This window comes from Gopherus evgoodei, chromosome 2 (assembly GCF_007399415.2).
Source record: "Gopherus evgoodei ecotype Sinaloan lineage chromosome 2, rGopEvg1_v1.p, whole genome shotgun sequence".
Classification (NCBI taxonomy): Eukaryota; Metazoa; Chordata; order Testudines; family Testudinidae; genus Gopherus; species Gopherus evgoodei.
Window position 1 is genome coordinate 34967803 of NC_044323.1, and position 17713 is coordinate 34985515.

The following is a 17713-nucleotide window of genomic DNA, read 5'->3' on the forward strand; positions in this document are numbered from 1 at the left end:
TTAGTTAGGAGATTGATTTCCACAGCATATAATCAACATGGGAAAATCCAAAGGGGGAGATGGGAAATATTTTTGAATACCTTTCCTTGGCCCCAATTCCATCCCTGCTGACATCAAAGTCCCAAAAGCAAACGCCCCATTGTCTTCAGCAAAAGCAGGATGTGGTTATTAGAGGTCAAACACATACAGCATCCAAACATGCTGGTGTAGCACCAGTTTCTTTCTACCTGCTCATTTCATCCCAGGAAACAGAATAATTCAAGGAGACTTGCAGGGGGAAGAGAGATTTAGTCAAAATTCTGTCCACTTAAATTTTTTCTCTGCATTTATGCTTAATCAATACATTTTATCTGGCCAAAGAGCTTAGGATACTACTACTTCAAGGTAAGTTCTAAGAATAGGCAGTGCAAATCACATTTTTTTCTTTTGAACACAAATTAGATTGTGACAGTATTAACAGCAGCTCTTAGATGGCTGGTTTGAGGTTTGCAGAGGCCTCAAACCACTTTTAGTCATTTTAAAGGGGTCTGTTAACTACAAAATATCTACATAAAAGATGATGAGACCACTGAGACCTCCGCTGTCCGACCCCTTAGGAACTGTTTATATATGTGCAAAGTGAATGTAAAACGCTACCATTCTGATGTGGTGTGGCTTGCACAGGTGTCAATGAGCACACAAGGTACATGGCAGTGCAGAATCTGATCCTCCAGATGGATTCTGTCCTCAGGGCCCCAACCACTGACATTAGGGTTGCTAACTTTCTGGACTGAACAACACTGAACACCCCTGCCCCGGCCCCCACTTGCTCCATCTCCCCACCCCCGCCGTCGCTGACTCGCTCATTGTCACTGTGCTGGGGCAGAGGGTGTGAGGGGGGAAGGGTTCTGGTTGGGGGTGTGGGCTCTGGGGTGGGGCTGAGAATGAGGGGTTTGGGGTGCAGGAGGAGACTACAGGCTGGGGCTGAGGGGTTTGGAGTGTGGGAGGGGGTGCTAGGCTGTGGCGGGGGGTTGGCATGTGGGGGGATATGGACTCTGGGCTGGGGGCATGGGCTCCAGGGTGAGGCCAGAAATCAGGGGTTCAGGGTGTGGGAGGGGGCTCCAGATTGGGGTAGGGGGTTAGGGTGTGGGGTGAGGGCTCTGGCTGGGCATGTGGGCTCTGGGGTGGGGCTCGGGTTGAGGGGGGTTTGGGGTGCAGGAGTGCGAGAGGGGGACAGGAGGTTGGAGTGCGGCCTCAGGGAGGGAGTTTTGGTGTGGGAGGGGGCTCAGGGCTGGGGCAGGGGAGCGGGTTCATAGTGTGGGTTCTGGCTGGCACTTACCTCAGGCAGCTCCCGGAAGTGGAGACATGTCCCTCTGGCTCCTAGGTGCAGGGGCAGCCAGGGGTCTCCATGCACTGGCCCTGCCTGCAGGCAGTGCCTCTGCAGCTCCCATTGGCTGCGATTCTCAGTCAATGGGAGCTGCGGAGCTGGCGCTCATGGCGGTGCCTGTGATGCATGGAGCCATGCATGGAAGCCCCCCGTCCATTCCGGTGCTTAGGAGCCAGAGGGACATGCCAGCTGCTTCCGGGAGCTTTTAGTGGCCCAGTTAGCTGTGTTAACCAGAGCCACCACGGTCCCTTTTTGACTAGGTGTTCTGGTCAAAACTGGACACCTGGCAACCTGAAGTCCAGCTGACTTCAATTGTTCTTGCGTATATGGGTGAAAGTCAGTCCCATGCAGAGGGCTGGCATGAGACCTGTGTATCACTTAAGTCCCACATAAACCCTCACCAAAGGATTTATGTAGGACTTAAGCGCTGTGTAAGCCTGTGAATTTTGCCACACGTGACTCAAGCCTGGTCTACACTGAGGGAGGGGAGCTAAGTTGGACTAAGTTACGCAACTTCAGCTACAAAATAGCGTAGCTGAAGTCCACGTACTTAGCGCTCCTTACTGTAGTGTCTTCACTGTGGTAGGTCGACTGCTTACGCTCCTGTTGACTCACCTGAGCCTCTCGCTCCAGTGGAGTACTGGAGTCGACGGGAGAGTGCTCGGCGGTCAATTTATCACATCTTCACTAGATGTGACAAATCGGCCTCCGCTGGATCGATCGCTCCGGCGTAGACATGCCCTAAGGGCTGAAGTATCAGGCCTGTTATTTCTCATTTGATCGTGACTGTGCTGCTGATAAAACATGTGGGGTTTACCTACCTTCTGATTAGACTATAGCTGTGCCACCTCCCATTGCCAGATATAAAGATGCTTCATCGCCTCCATTATAATTCTTGCCTGTCAGCTATTTATAACTGAGCTGTAAATATTCAGCTTAAGCATCCTCAGCCAGGAGGCACTTTGTATTATTTATTTCATTTAATACAATTGCAATAAAAATTGGTTTTACTGTTTATGAAATTATGGAATGATTATTTTAATAACTCTTCAGGCACTTTATAGTTGTATAACTCAAAACATATCCTAAAGTAACATTTCAGAGGTCAGACAATAGACTAATTTGCATAGATTGCTTTTGGTATTTAGAATGATTTTTTAAAATAGCCCAGACACTCAAGGTTTAAAGAAACAAAATAAAACATGAGTGCTTTCCAGTGTAATTTTGTTAATAAATAGTGGGCTGAATTTTAAATACATGTATATATTTAGAAGAGCTATTATGCAAATATTGTATTCATAATTTTAAGTGCACTTTAGGGACAATAATCATTGCTAGTGCAAAATTATTTGCAAATTTACTAGTGTATATGTGTGTGCGTGTGCACACATGCATGTGTGTTCATGCATGTGATTACACTTGGGAGTATCCTTAAGTCTTATGCTGAACTGATCCTCTCTCTAGTTAATTACAGTTTGAGGAGACTCATTCTAAGCCTGTCAATCAGATGTGTGGTACAAGTCTGCTCAGGCCTCATTTTAAAGCCCAAACTGGACCCAAACCAGACTGGAGTGTGTTGAGTCATTTTCAGACCTGACCCAAAGCCGGTATTTCCCCCTGAGCTTGTGTCAGCACGCTGCTGCCTTGGGGCTCATCCTTGCTGCTCAGCCTGGTGAGGATTTCCCACTCCTCACACCCCATAGACGTGTGCTCTGTGACTTGTCAGTACACTCACTCTGTAGCATATACAGCGCAATAAGGTGGCAGTGGCCAGCAGCAGTTGGGGCACGTAGCCGCCACTGCACCAACCCCACAGACAGGAGGAAGTGATCGAAGACAACCTGAGCAGGTCGGGTAGCTGTCAGACCAGACTCAAACTTGACTCTTGAGTTGGGTTCCGTTGGGTTCCCATTGGGCTGCAAAACTCTATATAGTGGGGGCACTTAAGAGAGATGTGAGGCACTCCTTCTCCCCAAGGCGGAGTCATTAGTTACCTTTCACAGCCTTTAGCCTTTGAGAGCCTACCATTGTCCAGCTAGCCTCCTTCAATTCCCTAAAGAGTTCTATAAAAGTTAGCAGCACAGACAATAGTTTATTCATTAGTACAACTATACTGGTATATCTTAGCCAATTGCCAATACAATCATCTTTCTGCCCTAGGGTAGGGTGTATGCCAGCAGAAGAAGTCATCTGTGCTGGCACAGATCTTTGTACAAATCTGACCCTTAAGAAGACAGGAGAGATCACCATCAGGTGATAACTAACAGGTAGGTCATCAATTAACCATTTGTGATGCTGGAAAAAAATCAGCAGAAAGAACATTCTTGTTTCAGTTACTTCAATAGGATGGACTTGCTGATCTCAGCAATGCTCCCCAAAGAGTATATTAAAAACAAACTATTCTATTTTTATGCAAATTCATGTTTTACAACAGATCCGACAGCCAGTGATAAATTCTTCTATTTCCTCACACTGGATGAGAAAACCCCCACTCCATACAGAATAGAAATTGTAATATCAGAGTGCCATTCTGAACAGGTGTGAAATAGATTCCCTTATTAACACTAGCGGCATAACATTTGTTCTTTTAACATGACATATTTGTCTGAAAAAAATCCCAGTTAATCATTTTATTCTTTACAATGATTGAAATGTACGCTAATTAATATGATCCTGGATCACCATTAGGAGGCAACACTTTTTTGGAAGTAAATTCGTTCTTTTGGTGCATAGGCTCCTTTAAATTACTTACTGCTCTAATAGTTCTGTAAGGACCACACCCTAGTATACTGGGCTCCAGTATGTTAAATGAGGTTATGCACACAGATCAGGGCTCTCTCTCTCATTTACATACCTTACATTCTTGCTCTGTCTTACCTTGTCTCTTTGTCTTTGGGCACTGCAGCTGATCCATAGCCAAACACCTGTTTGTCAGCCACAGACTGAACTACCTCGACCATGCCATGTGAACCCATAGCATTCCGTGCTTTTGCTTCCACAAACATAGATGCTCCTGGTTCTTTTTTAAAGGACTGGCGACTAGGAGAAGACCTGTCCGGCTGGACGACATGAGGGGGCGCATGAATATTATGCTGAGTATGAATATCCATCAGTTTCATGTCAGTGACTCTGTGAGGAGAGGCAGGAGGAGTTTTAGAACCAAGGGTTGGCAAATGGCTGTCAGGGTATTTTCTAGGTTTTTGTCTGTACAATGATTGCTCCATCATTTCAGGTTGCAGAGAGGGGCTACAGTAAGTGTTTGAGGACCTCATTGTACTGCGATGATAAGCTACAATGTGATCAGGAACATCAAGAGGGTGTCCAGTATGGGGAGCAGCAACACTCATCCTCCCCTCATGATACAGGTAGGGGTCAGCATACAGGCCTTCATTTCGAAACAGTGCAAGGTTTTTGTTGCTCAGGTCCTCATCTGGTTTCACGTCCCTTCTTTCCAAAATGGCACTCGGGCTTGGTGATATGGATCTTGATGCTGGCACACTTGAGAGCCTGTCTCTGGGAATTGTTGCATTTCCTGGCACGCCCATGGGCCTGGCCCCACCATAAGGAATTCTGGATGGAGACGGGGGCATAGAGTGGGGCACAGCTGTTATGGGTGAGGAGCTTGGAATCGCATGAGAAGGATGCGTAGCAGATCCTGGCCGGGGAGTATTTGGGCCATCTCGGGCTATGTAAGCAATTTCTCTCTGCATCTGAAATAAAGGAAAACCATATGAGACACATCTTTACTCATTAGTTTACACATCTCATTAGCTGTTGCTTAGACATCAGCTACAGTGAAAAGAATTTAACTTAAATTTCTGTATTATCTATTTAAATAAAATAAACTCTTTTGAGACTGCAGCTCCTAATGAAAAGAGGATCTGCAGAAGGCAGGAAAATTGGCCCATGTTAATAGAATATTGGACAATTTTCTAAATTCATTTACTAATACAAGAAATATATTATGAGTATTCTCACTGATTATTTGCACTACAGTAGCATGGAGATGCCTGAACCGAGATCTGAGCCTCATTTTGCTAGCTGCTGGACATGCACATAGTGACAACAGTCCCTGCCTTGAAGAGCTTATATATCTGCCTGAACTAAAAATACAGTTATGAATGATTGATTCTAAATTTTGTCAGTGGACATCAACATTTTGCTGGTGCTTTTACTTATGTATCACAAATAAAGTCTGAAGAGGTATGCAGAGCAATGCCTGCAGCCCTTACTCAAGGCAAAATAAACTCTAGTAACCAATGGGACATTTGCTTCACTGCAGGATTTGGCCTTCTGATAATATCTTGCTAAGATCATTAATTTTGTGCAGAAATCTGAAAATTATACATTGAGTGTATGTAGCATTGTTGTTGAGTGTAGGTAATTTCTGCTAGAGTTTTGTTGATATAAGTGAAAATGAATGTGCACAGAACAGTCTTCTGATATAAACCATGTATCACAGACTTTCTGTATCACATGGCCAAAGATACTAGAGTGACTATTCATAGACTTTGTTTAAAAATAAAAGCCACTTACAACCACTTCCAGCTAAAACTGACATAAAAAGAGCTGCAGTAATTGCCGACAGGAAGGTGGGAACAAACAGGAAAAAGAAGGGGAACACATCTTTTGAAGGATGCGTTAACTATGCCCCTAGCCAGCTAGCGAAAGACTGAAAACTTTGGAGACAATGGTATACTCATTTGCTGCAGGGAACAGAGCATCTCACTCTGCTCAGCAGTGACCTCTCCAGACGACTGAGCATTACCACTGACAGGCACAGAAGCCGATCTCATTGCTGCAAGCTTAATTAATGCCTCTGATGACGAGTCTTGAATGATAAGTAGGGGAGGATGAGGATCAACTGAGTTCCGTCAAAGATGTAGGGGACCTCATTTCCAAAGGAAAAAATCTTCACTTTGCTTTAGAATGTGTTGTTCACTCAATATGGTATGTCTACACTACACTGTGTGTGGGGGTCAGCCTCCCAGCCCAGGTCCACAGACTTGTGCTAGTGCTCTAAAAATAGCTGTGTAGACATTGTGGCTTGGGCTGGACTTTGGGCTCTGAAGCCCAGGGTAGAAGAGGGGTGGGGTTGGAGAGGAGGGGAAGCTTGAGAGCCTGAGCCGCAGTATCATAGCAGCAACTACACAGCCGTTTTGAGTGCACTAGCATGAGCCTCGCTACCACAAGTCTGAGGAACCAGGCTGGGAGGCTAGCTCCAAGATGCTGTATAGACCTGTTGACATCACACTCCATCATTTACATGGGATTCCAGCAAAAAACCAAATTCATCACCAAACCAGAATGATCGCTACCTTAATTTCTGTAGAAACATTCGCCCTATGTGCCTTGTTATGCATCGTCTGTTTGAAATCCTTGTCAATTTTTACTCCATCATATTACGATAATGTGGCTGGATTTGCAGCAATCACAATGCATGCCAGCTAGTGAAGCAAGGAGTTACATTCTCTCCCTATCCCACCCACAAGTTTTTCCATTGTTAAGGAAATTGTCATTCCTGTATATACAATACAACTGTTCCTCTCACAGCTTTGAAATTACAAATGACTCTCTCTAGGACTGGAGTTCAGGGATTTGCAATACCAGGCATCAACAAGAAGCAAGGAGAGGAGATAACTGGCAGCAGCAGCAAAAATACAGATATAAATAAAACAGAACAAAGAAGAGCATAAGGCTGGGCTGTGGAAACAATAACAAACTCCAAGCCAGACTGTTTCAGCCACAAGGAGAGACATGGACATTTATCATTTGTTCAGTGAATTAGTATAATTTGGGATTTTAAATAAAAACTGTACAATAAATTTAACATGCACAACCCCAACTGAATAAAAGATAAAATGAGATGACTGATATTTTACATACACAGCTGTCTGCCCTGTTTTGAGAGACAGGGCTGGTCTTACAGGTGGGCACCGTGGTCATAGGGATGCTGTGGTCAAGCAGATGCTGCAAGGTAAGAGGTGAGCGCCAATGACCTGGGCTCCACTCTCCACTTGTGGGTGGCTTCATTGCTGGCGTGGTGTTCCGGTTTAGCAGAAGGGCAGGCAGGTTGGGCTGGCTCCCAGCTGGGGGAGGGGTGAAAGTTGTGGGAGGTGTTGTTTCTACTGGTGGCTTGGGAGGGTCTGCCCCACGGGTGAGCTGCAGGAGTGCCACTGGGCCTGGAGAAGTGCCCTGCGGGGGTGTGCAGGGGCCAGGGCTATACCATGTGCTATACCCAGGCTATACCATGTGCCAGTCTGTTCTGGGCTGTGGGGTGAGCTGCTTCTGCCAACTGTCTCCTTCTCTCACCCCAGGCTGCCTGGTGTAGCCCATCCACCAGGGTAGCTGCTCACTTGCCCCCAAATGCCTGTGGAGCAGGGTGGAATGGGCGTGCCTGGGCTGGTGGCAACTCTCTTGTGGTCGCACAATGGTGTCCACAGTTGAGCGGTGCTGAGGAGTGGAGGTGGTGGTGGAGCTCCCTGGGCAGGTTCCCAGTAGCTCGGGGAAACAGACCCTGTGCTGGGCGCAAGCTGTGCTGGGCTTCCATTTGTGCCTTACTGCACTCCCATACCTCCAGCGCTTTGCCCGCTTGCCAGCCCGGTGTTCTCGCTCTGGGTGCCAGAGGCTTGGGTGCTACAGCGAGCCAGCGCTGAGTGTCCTGGCTGCCCATGCTGTTTGCAGTTGTCTCTGCTGGAGGTGCACACAGTCCACACCATAACTTAAAAGTTTCTCCAGTAAACTCATGGTGTGTGACCGTACTGTGTATCTGTACTTAACCTCAAAGAAAGGGTGCCAAAATACAAATTTGCCCATGGCGTCATTATCCCTAAGGCCGACCCTGTTGGGAGACAGTCAGACACTGTGCTGTGTGTCTTCTGAAGCCAGATGCTATGCACAGGCCTGATCCAAAGCTCATTGAAGTCAATGGAAAGACTCCTGCTAACTACAGTGGGCTTTGGATCAGGCCCTCTAAGTGTAAATCTGACATGTGGCAATGGGTGCTTGTGACTGTGAGAATAGTATTGAGACCAAAGTCTATAATCATTGTGCACAATAACAGTCTTCCAAGGTGCAGAAACATAGATGCTGGGATTCCCAGGCAGGCAGACACACGAGAAATTTGATAATATGAGGCGGAAAGGAGAAAAGTGTCCACAGGAAACTTGAGAAGCCCAGAATTAACAGTGACAGGTCTAATATCCCCTAGTCAATCCAACACTCATGGTGAATGGACACTCATTTCTCCTGAAGCAGAGGACCATTCAGCACAAAATTCCTGTTTTGTTTAGGTGCGTTAAGACATAAATGAAGAATTCACACAGGACCGGGAATATTGTTCAAAATAGGACTGGTCAGTACTGGCATTTGCAGTCCTTATCCCGTATCCATTTGTGCCAAGTACTGGCACATTTATTATTATTTATTCCCTATTTGTACTACAGTAGCACACAGAATTCTCCGTCAAGACTGGGACCCGCCAGACTGAGGCCCCATTGTTTTGGGCATGGCACAAACATATAGAAAGACACTGTCTCCATCTTGAAAAGAGTATAATGTAATTGAAGACATGACTCAAAAAGTGGGTGCAACAATCAGAAGAAGAGAATGGCAGGGGTGGAAAGAGGAGGAGGGAGGGCATGGATAACAATGACAGGAACACAGGGTTATGTAGATGGGACACCACAGCTTGATGAATTGGAGCCATACAATTTGTGTGTGTTTGGATCTTAACTTCTGCTTTCACCTGTCCAGTTTCTTTTTCTCTTGTTGCCTCTGTTCCAAGTACCCAGATTTTTTGCCCATGAGCACTTTAGAACTGCATACAACGGTCTCTTTTTTCCTTCTTATCTCTGTTCTAACTTTTGTGAGTTTCTTCTCTCTCTCTTTTTAATTCTATTTTGCTCTTTCTTCTTTATCCATCCTCCCTCTATTCCCCTCCCCCCATACACTGCTAGTATACACTGGGCCTTATGTTCTGGCGTGAAAGGCAAATGTCTCAGGAACAAAGTAAAGAGGCCACTGAGCTGGCCCGAGCCAATATAAGTGATCTCCTGTCACAGCCAGTCTGCAGTAAGGGTGAGAGTAGGAATGTTCCTAATGTAGTCATGATGTCCCATGCTTCACAACTGCCTATATAAGAAAAAGCCCCAAATATCAGGACTTTTTCTATAAAATCAGAACATCTGGTCACCCTAAGCCACACTATCACATATGCCATGGGGTGTGGTTTTCCTTATGATGCAGTTTTCCCTGTCCCTGGTGCTCCTCTCTCCTCCGCTGCTCTTTGTCCTGGAGCAGAAAACTCAGCCAGCCCTTAGTCTGGAAAATGCAGCATAAAGCAAGTACCATCACTTCTTCTGTACTCAAATGCCAGGGGGAAAAAAGCATTAACTTTCAGTTTCTCTAGTAAAAAAGATCTCCCCATTTTAAATAACAAGAGCTCCTCAGCAGCTGTGTTAAACAGCAGTAAAATCTGTAAAATACACAAAGGCTTAGCAGGAATGCCATGATCAGTGAATATTTTACCTCAGGAGCAAAGAAATCAGACGCACACTGCACAGTAAAGCTCATATATATGGCTGTGCGCCTCGTTTTGAAATTTGTTTTTCAATCTTTTACTGAATACTGAATTTTGAACTCAGTTACATACAGAATGGTAGCAAATCTGACTCATGCAGCTCCACAGTCTGCCTGGCTCACACACAGTTCCAAGTTATGGAATGGAAGCCATAAAAGAACCTCCTGCACAAGGCGTGTATGGGCTGTGTAGAATTGCAGTCTCTGTACTCTATGGAGTGCAGGGCCTGGCCCATCCCTAAGTCCCTGAACCGCATGGCACCCCAGAGGAGAGGATGGAGGCCTTGTGGGCAGCAGAGGACAAGCATGCAATTGAGTAAAAGATGCAGTAGTAGGTGTGGCATGTTTCATGATGCATTTTGCCTTCCAGTGCTCCTGTTGAGGCTGCTCTGCCATGCTGCCCCTTACGCTAAGCTGTACCTAAATGGTACTATCTAGACCACATCTTTTGTATTTTTCCCTTGCATACAAATAAGAAGAAAATGTTAAAACAAAGGTCTGATACTCTGAACTCTGTTCCTTGTTCTACTACCAACTCACTGTGTCCTTAGGCAAATCACATCACCTCTCTGTGACTTGGTTTACTCAACTGTAAACTGGATTTAATAATTAATATTTTTCAAGGGCTTTGAGATTTTTGAATGAAGATGCTATGGAAAATGCTAAGTATTATTACAAAAAATTAATATATTTATATGTAAATAATTGTTTAATGAATAGGTTCTGTAATCACTCCACTAGAAAAAATCTACTGCTTTGTTAATCAAGTGAAAGATTTAATTTAAAAAAGACAAATGAATTAATTTATTCCTTCATCAGAATAAAATTAAAACCAACTGTCCTAATTAACCTGAAATCTTAGTTTTAGTAGTTGCATTATAATACAGTTTCTATAGCTGAGTTACTGACCTTCCATTCTAGCTTTGCACTGCTGGAAGAATAAGTCAACTTTACTAAATTTTGCAAATAAATGTCAGTTTAGTTCTGCACTGGCTGAAATAATTTAATTTGAAATAAGAAACAATACCTCTGAAAATTAGACCTGGAAAACGGTTTGAAAAACACCAGTGGCCTCTAACCACAACTGAACATGTCACTAATGCCTATAAAAAGTATTAATTTACTGGCTCCAGTGACAACCCCACATTAGAGTACCTAATCGACTGGACGTTGTAGATTGCAAAGTAGTGGTTTTTCCTCCTCTGCCCATGCTACCATTCCATGTTTCCATTCTTCTTTAATCACCAACCTTGCAGTCTGCCAATGTTAATCAGGACTTTGGATACTCCTTCCAACTCCCCTGCTCTCTGTGCTCATAAACCCTATATAGGGTGACAGCTCACTTCTAAATGAGGGTGAAGTGGTTGCGTTATAGGAACCAATGGGAGCTGCTCAGCTACTCTGGAAATGTTGAGGGAGGTGTTATGGTGCATAAGCTATAATCCTCCTACTAGCAGGAGAACTTGTTTTCTTGGAAAGTGGCTGCTGATCACCTCACCTTCATACTGTGATGTACCACTGCTATAGGCAACATTCAGTCCCCATGGCCCAACACAGACCTTCGGTGCTATGCATCCATATGAAAAGGGGTATGGGCACATGTACTGTCTAGCCATGAGAAGCACAGTGCACTTTTTCAATGTACTGTATGGTTGCTGCCTGCATGCTGGCTCAGGTGGTGTGTGCAGCTTAGCTGGTACACCATCTCTCCTTCCATATGGCACAGGATCAAGCACATACTTCACATTTTTCTTGATTATACCCAGTTCTTTCATGTACACCTGCACATAAGCCTAGCCTCTACAGTTATGCAAATGTTTATCTCATGGTATTTTACATGTTTGGCTCAGATGTTGCCCTTATGTATACCTGCTCACACAAGTTTAATTCACACAGTATCCTAAAAGTCTTATGGGGAAGCAAAGAATACTCATTTAACTTTGTATTGAATATAAAGCAAATCTGTAAAACTGCAAGCTAGCCACAAAACAAACTTAAGAGCAAAAATAATGGCTGACTGCTTAAACTCATCTATAGTCAATGTGTACATTAACCATGGCTTCTATATACATGTGGAAAAGATTTTCAGGAAAAGATCTGAGACTGTCTGTTGTTTCAGGCACAAATTTAAAAAATATTTGTAAGTACTTTACCTCTAATCCATGTATTTGTGCCTACTGTTCTGAGACTACTATTAAAAACAATACTATTTTTTTAACTAGACAACACTGCAACTCAAAGACAAATAAAATGATCCTTGCTAAAGGTTTTTACTCTGAAATAATTAAAAGCCACTTACTTTTACTTAGGGCAATCACCTGCATGGATACAGCAAGAACAACAACATTTGGTTCCACTTCATAAAATACAGTTCTTTTGTTTACAGCCTTGAATCTGAATCCTTGGTCTAGAATATGTCATTTTAGGCATCCAGCCTTCTTGGAAAAAGATTTTAAACCTTAAAAAGGCTCCTCATTTCCTCTGCTTGCAACAAGTATGGGCCACCTTGTTTTACTGGATCATCCAAATAGTGCCGCTTTAAGAGACTAAAGTACTTTTCCACAGGAGAAGTCAGCAATTTCTCCTCCCCTTAGAAATTAGTCACTAAATAACCTTTCTGGCATGTCACCCAGCCACAAACTGTGCATCCTACCACTATGTAATTCAATCACTGAACAATTTCTTTAACGTGGGTGTATAAAATATAAAGAAGAGACTAACATTAAAGAATGAAGCAATACAGAGTCGTGCAAAGGAGTGAACCATAAATAAAACAGCAGGTAACCTTTATTAAGGGGAAAAGGCTTATTCTAAAAGAAAACAATATGAAATACACGTTAATTATTATGTAAGAACTTAGTAAACTCCGCATTGCAGAAAACGTAGGAAAAACGCAGAACACATTGATTTGAGCAACTTTTAAAGTATTCAGATTGGCAGAGAAATTTAGTGGAGTGAAATGTGAAACTCTCCCTAAGATATAGCACCTGAGCAAAACAAGAGGCTGTCTACTAATTAACCAGTCACCTTAGCAGCTTTACTAAGCTGAACTTTGAGACCATCGTAAATCAATTTCATTGCTATCTCATCAGAACATTGCACAAGCAATTAAGATCACTTTTGAAAAAAGAGAATTAAAAAAAAGCAACTGTTGATTATTTATTTACGATGATTACAGGAAAATGACCTTCCCTCTGAAATATTCAATAACGTTGTAAATACATTTTTAAAAATACAATACTCACTCAGGTTGGAGAAATGGAACTGAAATGACACAGGGAAAACACAACACAAGCACTTTACAGCATTGCAGTTATCTGCTGGGTGTTTATTTTAAAAAAATGCTGCCTGTGTCATTATAGAGGGCATTTGTGGGCTAGAGCCACAAAGAGATTTAGATGTTTAGCTGCCACTTTCCGTGCCCAAAGCCAAAATCTCAAATCCCTGCTCAACTGCCACCTAACCCTGTAGGTGCCTAAGTTTCCAGTGGTGAAATCCCCTAGCTGCCTGAATTTCTGCCATTGGGAATGTGCACAGCTGCCTAAGCCCTGATGCCAAGGCCCTAAGACTCAATGGAATTCACAGACTAGGTGTCCCCCTGTCTATCTTGCCTGCAGATCCCAATCTGGTAGTACACTGGGTCTTGGACAAAAAAAAGCTGGAAGAGGACGAGAAGATAGTGGTGGTGCTGCCCCCTTTATAACTACAACACCTATGCAGGATGACCCAGGCTCAAATCACTCCTGTGCCTAAAGTGGAGCAGGGATTTGAATCTAGGTCTCCTCTTCAAAGAGTGCCCCTAATCACTGGGATATGAGGAACCTCTCAATCTTCCTGCTGAAGCTGTTCCACTTTGGTCATTGGAACAAGGACTAGAGCCTGTCTCTCCCACATGCCAGCTCGGTGCCCTGACCACATGGCTATAGAGTGTCTCTCACACTTGCTCTGGCCCAGTGGCTGTTAAGTATTCTACACGAAGGGGAACAGCTTCAGCAGCAAAGTGAAAGGGCCGTGCCACAGAACACCCTTTAAGCCCAGTAGTTAGGGCACTTACCTGAGAGATGAGAGAGCTGGGTTCACAGTAGGCAGAAGGAGAATTTAGAGAGGGTTCACAGCTGTGATGTCTGAGCAGGAGACACCTCCCTCCAGCCCAGACCTAGGCACCTGAACTCCCTCTCATTGGCATATCTTATTAGATGGCTTAGATCTTTCCCCACTCAGCATGCTGGCTTTTGTGGATCTCATTGTTAGGTGCCTATCTCTCCCAATACCTTGCATAGGAGCCTGGGCACCCAACTCAGGGCTATGGATTACATTAGGTGGCACGTTTCCTAAAAGAGCTGTCCATAAATGACCTCACACAGTTTTTGGTGATTTTCAAGACCCACGCACCGCTTGAAACACTTGTTAACAGTGAAACAAACACAAAATTAAGGACACACTCATGCACCCCCTTAATATGTTACTTAATATACAGACAGCCCCAAACATTAGGCCTTGCAACACTGATTACAAATCCCCTTTTCTATGGTCCTAGCCCCACAGTTTATTTCAGCTGGAGGAAAGGCATAAAGCGTTACTGATGAGAAAGGGGAAAAAGTGAGAGATGTACTAGCCTTGGGAAATTTGCTGGGTTAATCTCTAACCTCCTTCCTTCAAGAGAACCAAACTCATATAATTTGAGTTGTACATGTATGGGATTATATGACTGACATCTGCTCAATGTGCAGCGGCAATCAAAAAAGAATGTTAGGAACCATTAGGAAAGGGATAGATAATAAGATAGAAAATATCATAATGCCTTTATAATAATCCATTGAACGCAGGCATCTTGAATACAACATGCAGTTCTGGTGCCCCATCTCAAAACAGATATATTAGAATTGGGAAAGGTATAGAGAAGGGCAACAAAAATTATTAGAGGTACAGAAAAACTTCTGTAAGATGAAAGATTAAAAAGACTGGGACTTATCAGCTTGGAAAAGCAACGACTAAGAGGGGTATGATAGAAGTCTATAAAATCTTGACTGGTGTGGAGAAAGTGAATAAGGAAGTGTTACGCTGCTCTACAGCCAAAATGCTTCTGAAATAAATGTAGTCCAACTTTACTAATTCTGGGTCACTGAGAACGAAAATGATGCTTAAAATTGTTGATTGGCTCTAGTTTTCAAGATATGCTATTGGGTCAGTATATACGACCCTTGACTTGGGAATGCCGGAGGAGAAGTGAGTTATAAAGGGAAGGGATCTCAATTTAAACCAGAAATGACTAAAATACATCTTTGACTGGATCTATGAATAAATCTATGACTGGGTTTGGACAGTACTTGCTTTTGAGGCAAAACAATGAATGATGCAATCTGAAGCTGGTATTGCATCATACATGATATGAATTGCATCATGTTATTCCTAGAAGTCATGGATGATGCAATCATAATGAAGCTTACATCACTCTGCTGAACAAATTGCCCTATATCAGCTCTAGAAATCATACAGTGTCGTGCTCTCTTATTTGTCAGTGTTTGATTTTGCAAAGGGACACATTTCTGTTTAGTCAAAGTGAGCAGAGATGCCTCGTACTTGTGTGAACAGTGCAGATAACTTCTGCTATGTTTGTGGTGAAGTGACTTTTGCATCACAAAAGCGCAGTAGAACCACTATGGTTAAGAAAGCCTATCACCTTTCTTTTGGCTGCAAAATTGGAGATCAGGACATATGCTGCAACACTTGTGCAACAAATCTTCGCCAGTGGTTGAACAGGAAAAGGAAATCTATGCCTTTTGCAATGCCAATGATTTGGAACGAGCCAACAGATCATACCAGCCATTGTTACTTCTACATGGTGCCTCCAGTTAGGAAAGGTGTGTCAAAGAAGAAAAAGTGGACTGTGCATTATCCAAACATTCCATCAGCTATACGCCCAGTACCCCATGGAGAAGGACTGCCGGTTCCTGATGCACCAGAATCATTCTCACTTGAGTCAGACGAGGAAGAGGAAGAGGATGAAATGTCTGGTCCTGAACCATCAATGTCACAGGACCCACATTTTCTCCCATCCTCCTCCTCTGAACCATACTTCATAACTGAATGACCTTGTCAGGGATTTGGAACTACCCAAGAGTAAGGCAGAGCTGTTGGGCTCCAGACTACAGCAGTGGAATCTCCTGGCAGGCTATCAGGGCAAATGGAGCCCAGCAATGCTTGCAGACTATTGCTGGACAGTGACAAGAGATGCTCCATTTAATGAATACAAGAGACAAGCCAAGAAGCGCCGAGTAGACACTGAATAGGACTAAACTATGGAAATAATAGTTTTTTGCCTTTTGTTTCATAATACATTTTATTTATATAACCCTTTTGCTGATTTTTAAAGTGTTACATAAACAGGACAGGTGAAATATTATCATGTAAAGCAACCATAAACACATGAAAAGACTTAGGTTTACAATTTATGATTAAAACTCTACTATCTACACAATATACATAGACATAAAATGTAAAAACTTAAATATCTTAGAAACAGTAGCCAATCAGTTGTTTTAATTGTCATATTTGAATTCAGCACATCAAAATACATAATAAATATCACATTTTATCTCTGAAGCAGACGACTTCTCAAAAATTGTAGACCAGTGTTATTTACTCTTTCACATAACACAAGGGGGTCACACAATGAAATTAACAGGCAGAGGCTTAAAGCAAACAAAAGGAAGTATTTCTTCACACAACACAAGTATTTCTTCCACATCCCTGTGGATCTAGTTGCCAGGGGATGTTGTGAAGGTCAAAACTATAATATAGTTTTAAAAAGATTTAGATAAGTTCATGGAGGATAGGTCCACCAACGGCTATTAGCCAGGATGGACAGGGATACAGCACCATGCTCTGTATGTCCCTAGCCAAAGTCTGCAAGAAAATGGGAGTGGATGATGAGATGGATCACTCGAAGATTGCCTGTTCTGTTCATTCTCTCTGAAGCAGATGGCATTGGCCACTGTCAGAAAACATGATACTGAACTACATGGACCTTTGGTCTGACTCAGAATGACTGTTCTTATGACTCTGTGTGTGTGTGTGTGTGTGTGTGTGTGTGTGTGTGTGTGTGTGTGTGTGTGTGTGTGTGTGTGTGTGTGTGTGTGTGTGTGTGTGTGTGTGGTGTCTTCCGTGATGGGATGTGATTGGAATAATACTTTTCTATTCCATTTTCCCCAAAGCACTTTGCAAAAATTAATTTAGCTTCACAACACTTCAATGAGAAAGGCATTATTACAATTGTTTCACAAATGGGCAAACTGAGGCACAAGGTGGTCAAGTGACTTGACTAAGGTCAGTGGTAAATCTAGGAACAGAGTCCAGGATTTTGGACTCTCAGTCTCATGCACTAATCAATAGATATCATTTCTGTTTCAATAAGCAGATGGAAGAACTCTTTCACATTACAGACAGCTTTGGCATGTTGTGACACAAGCATTTTCTTTTTTTAAATGTATAAAACATCACCACTGGTCTTCACTAGAATTTCACAGTATTTTCACACAATATATTCACATTTTTTAAAAACAATAGCTTGATTAAATATTTGGACTAGAAATATATTAATGGAACGTCATGGCATAAAAAGACCATTAAATCAATTTATTTGTATTTTGAATTTAATCAGTCTGGGTTTGTTGTTTCTTATGTCTATAGGAAGCAAAACATTCTCTACCATTGAGGCATCTGGTTTACATTTGGCAGCTTTAGCTAGCCCATCAAGCACTCACTTTT

General features: G+C 43.1%; 1 protein-coding gene across 16 annotated transcripts in view; it reads right to left on the minus strand.

Moving 5' to 3' along the window:
* The window catches only part of KIAA1217 (KIAA1217 ortholog), a 276578-nt gene that overhangs the window by 80281 nt on the left and 178584 nt on the right, over positions 1-17713 (minus strand). For all 16 annotated transcript variants that reach the window (XR_003998770.1, XR_003998769.1, XM_030550358.1 and 13 more), the window contains one exon: positions 4244-5076. Coding sequence is in view for 14 of the 16 variants with exons in the window: in XM_030550358.1 (XP_030406218.1) it covers positions 4244-5076 (833 nt within the window). In the remaining 2 variants the exon portion in view is untranslated. The remainder of the gene's footprint in view (positions 1-4243; positions 5077-17713) is intronic.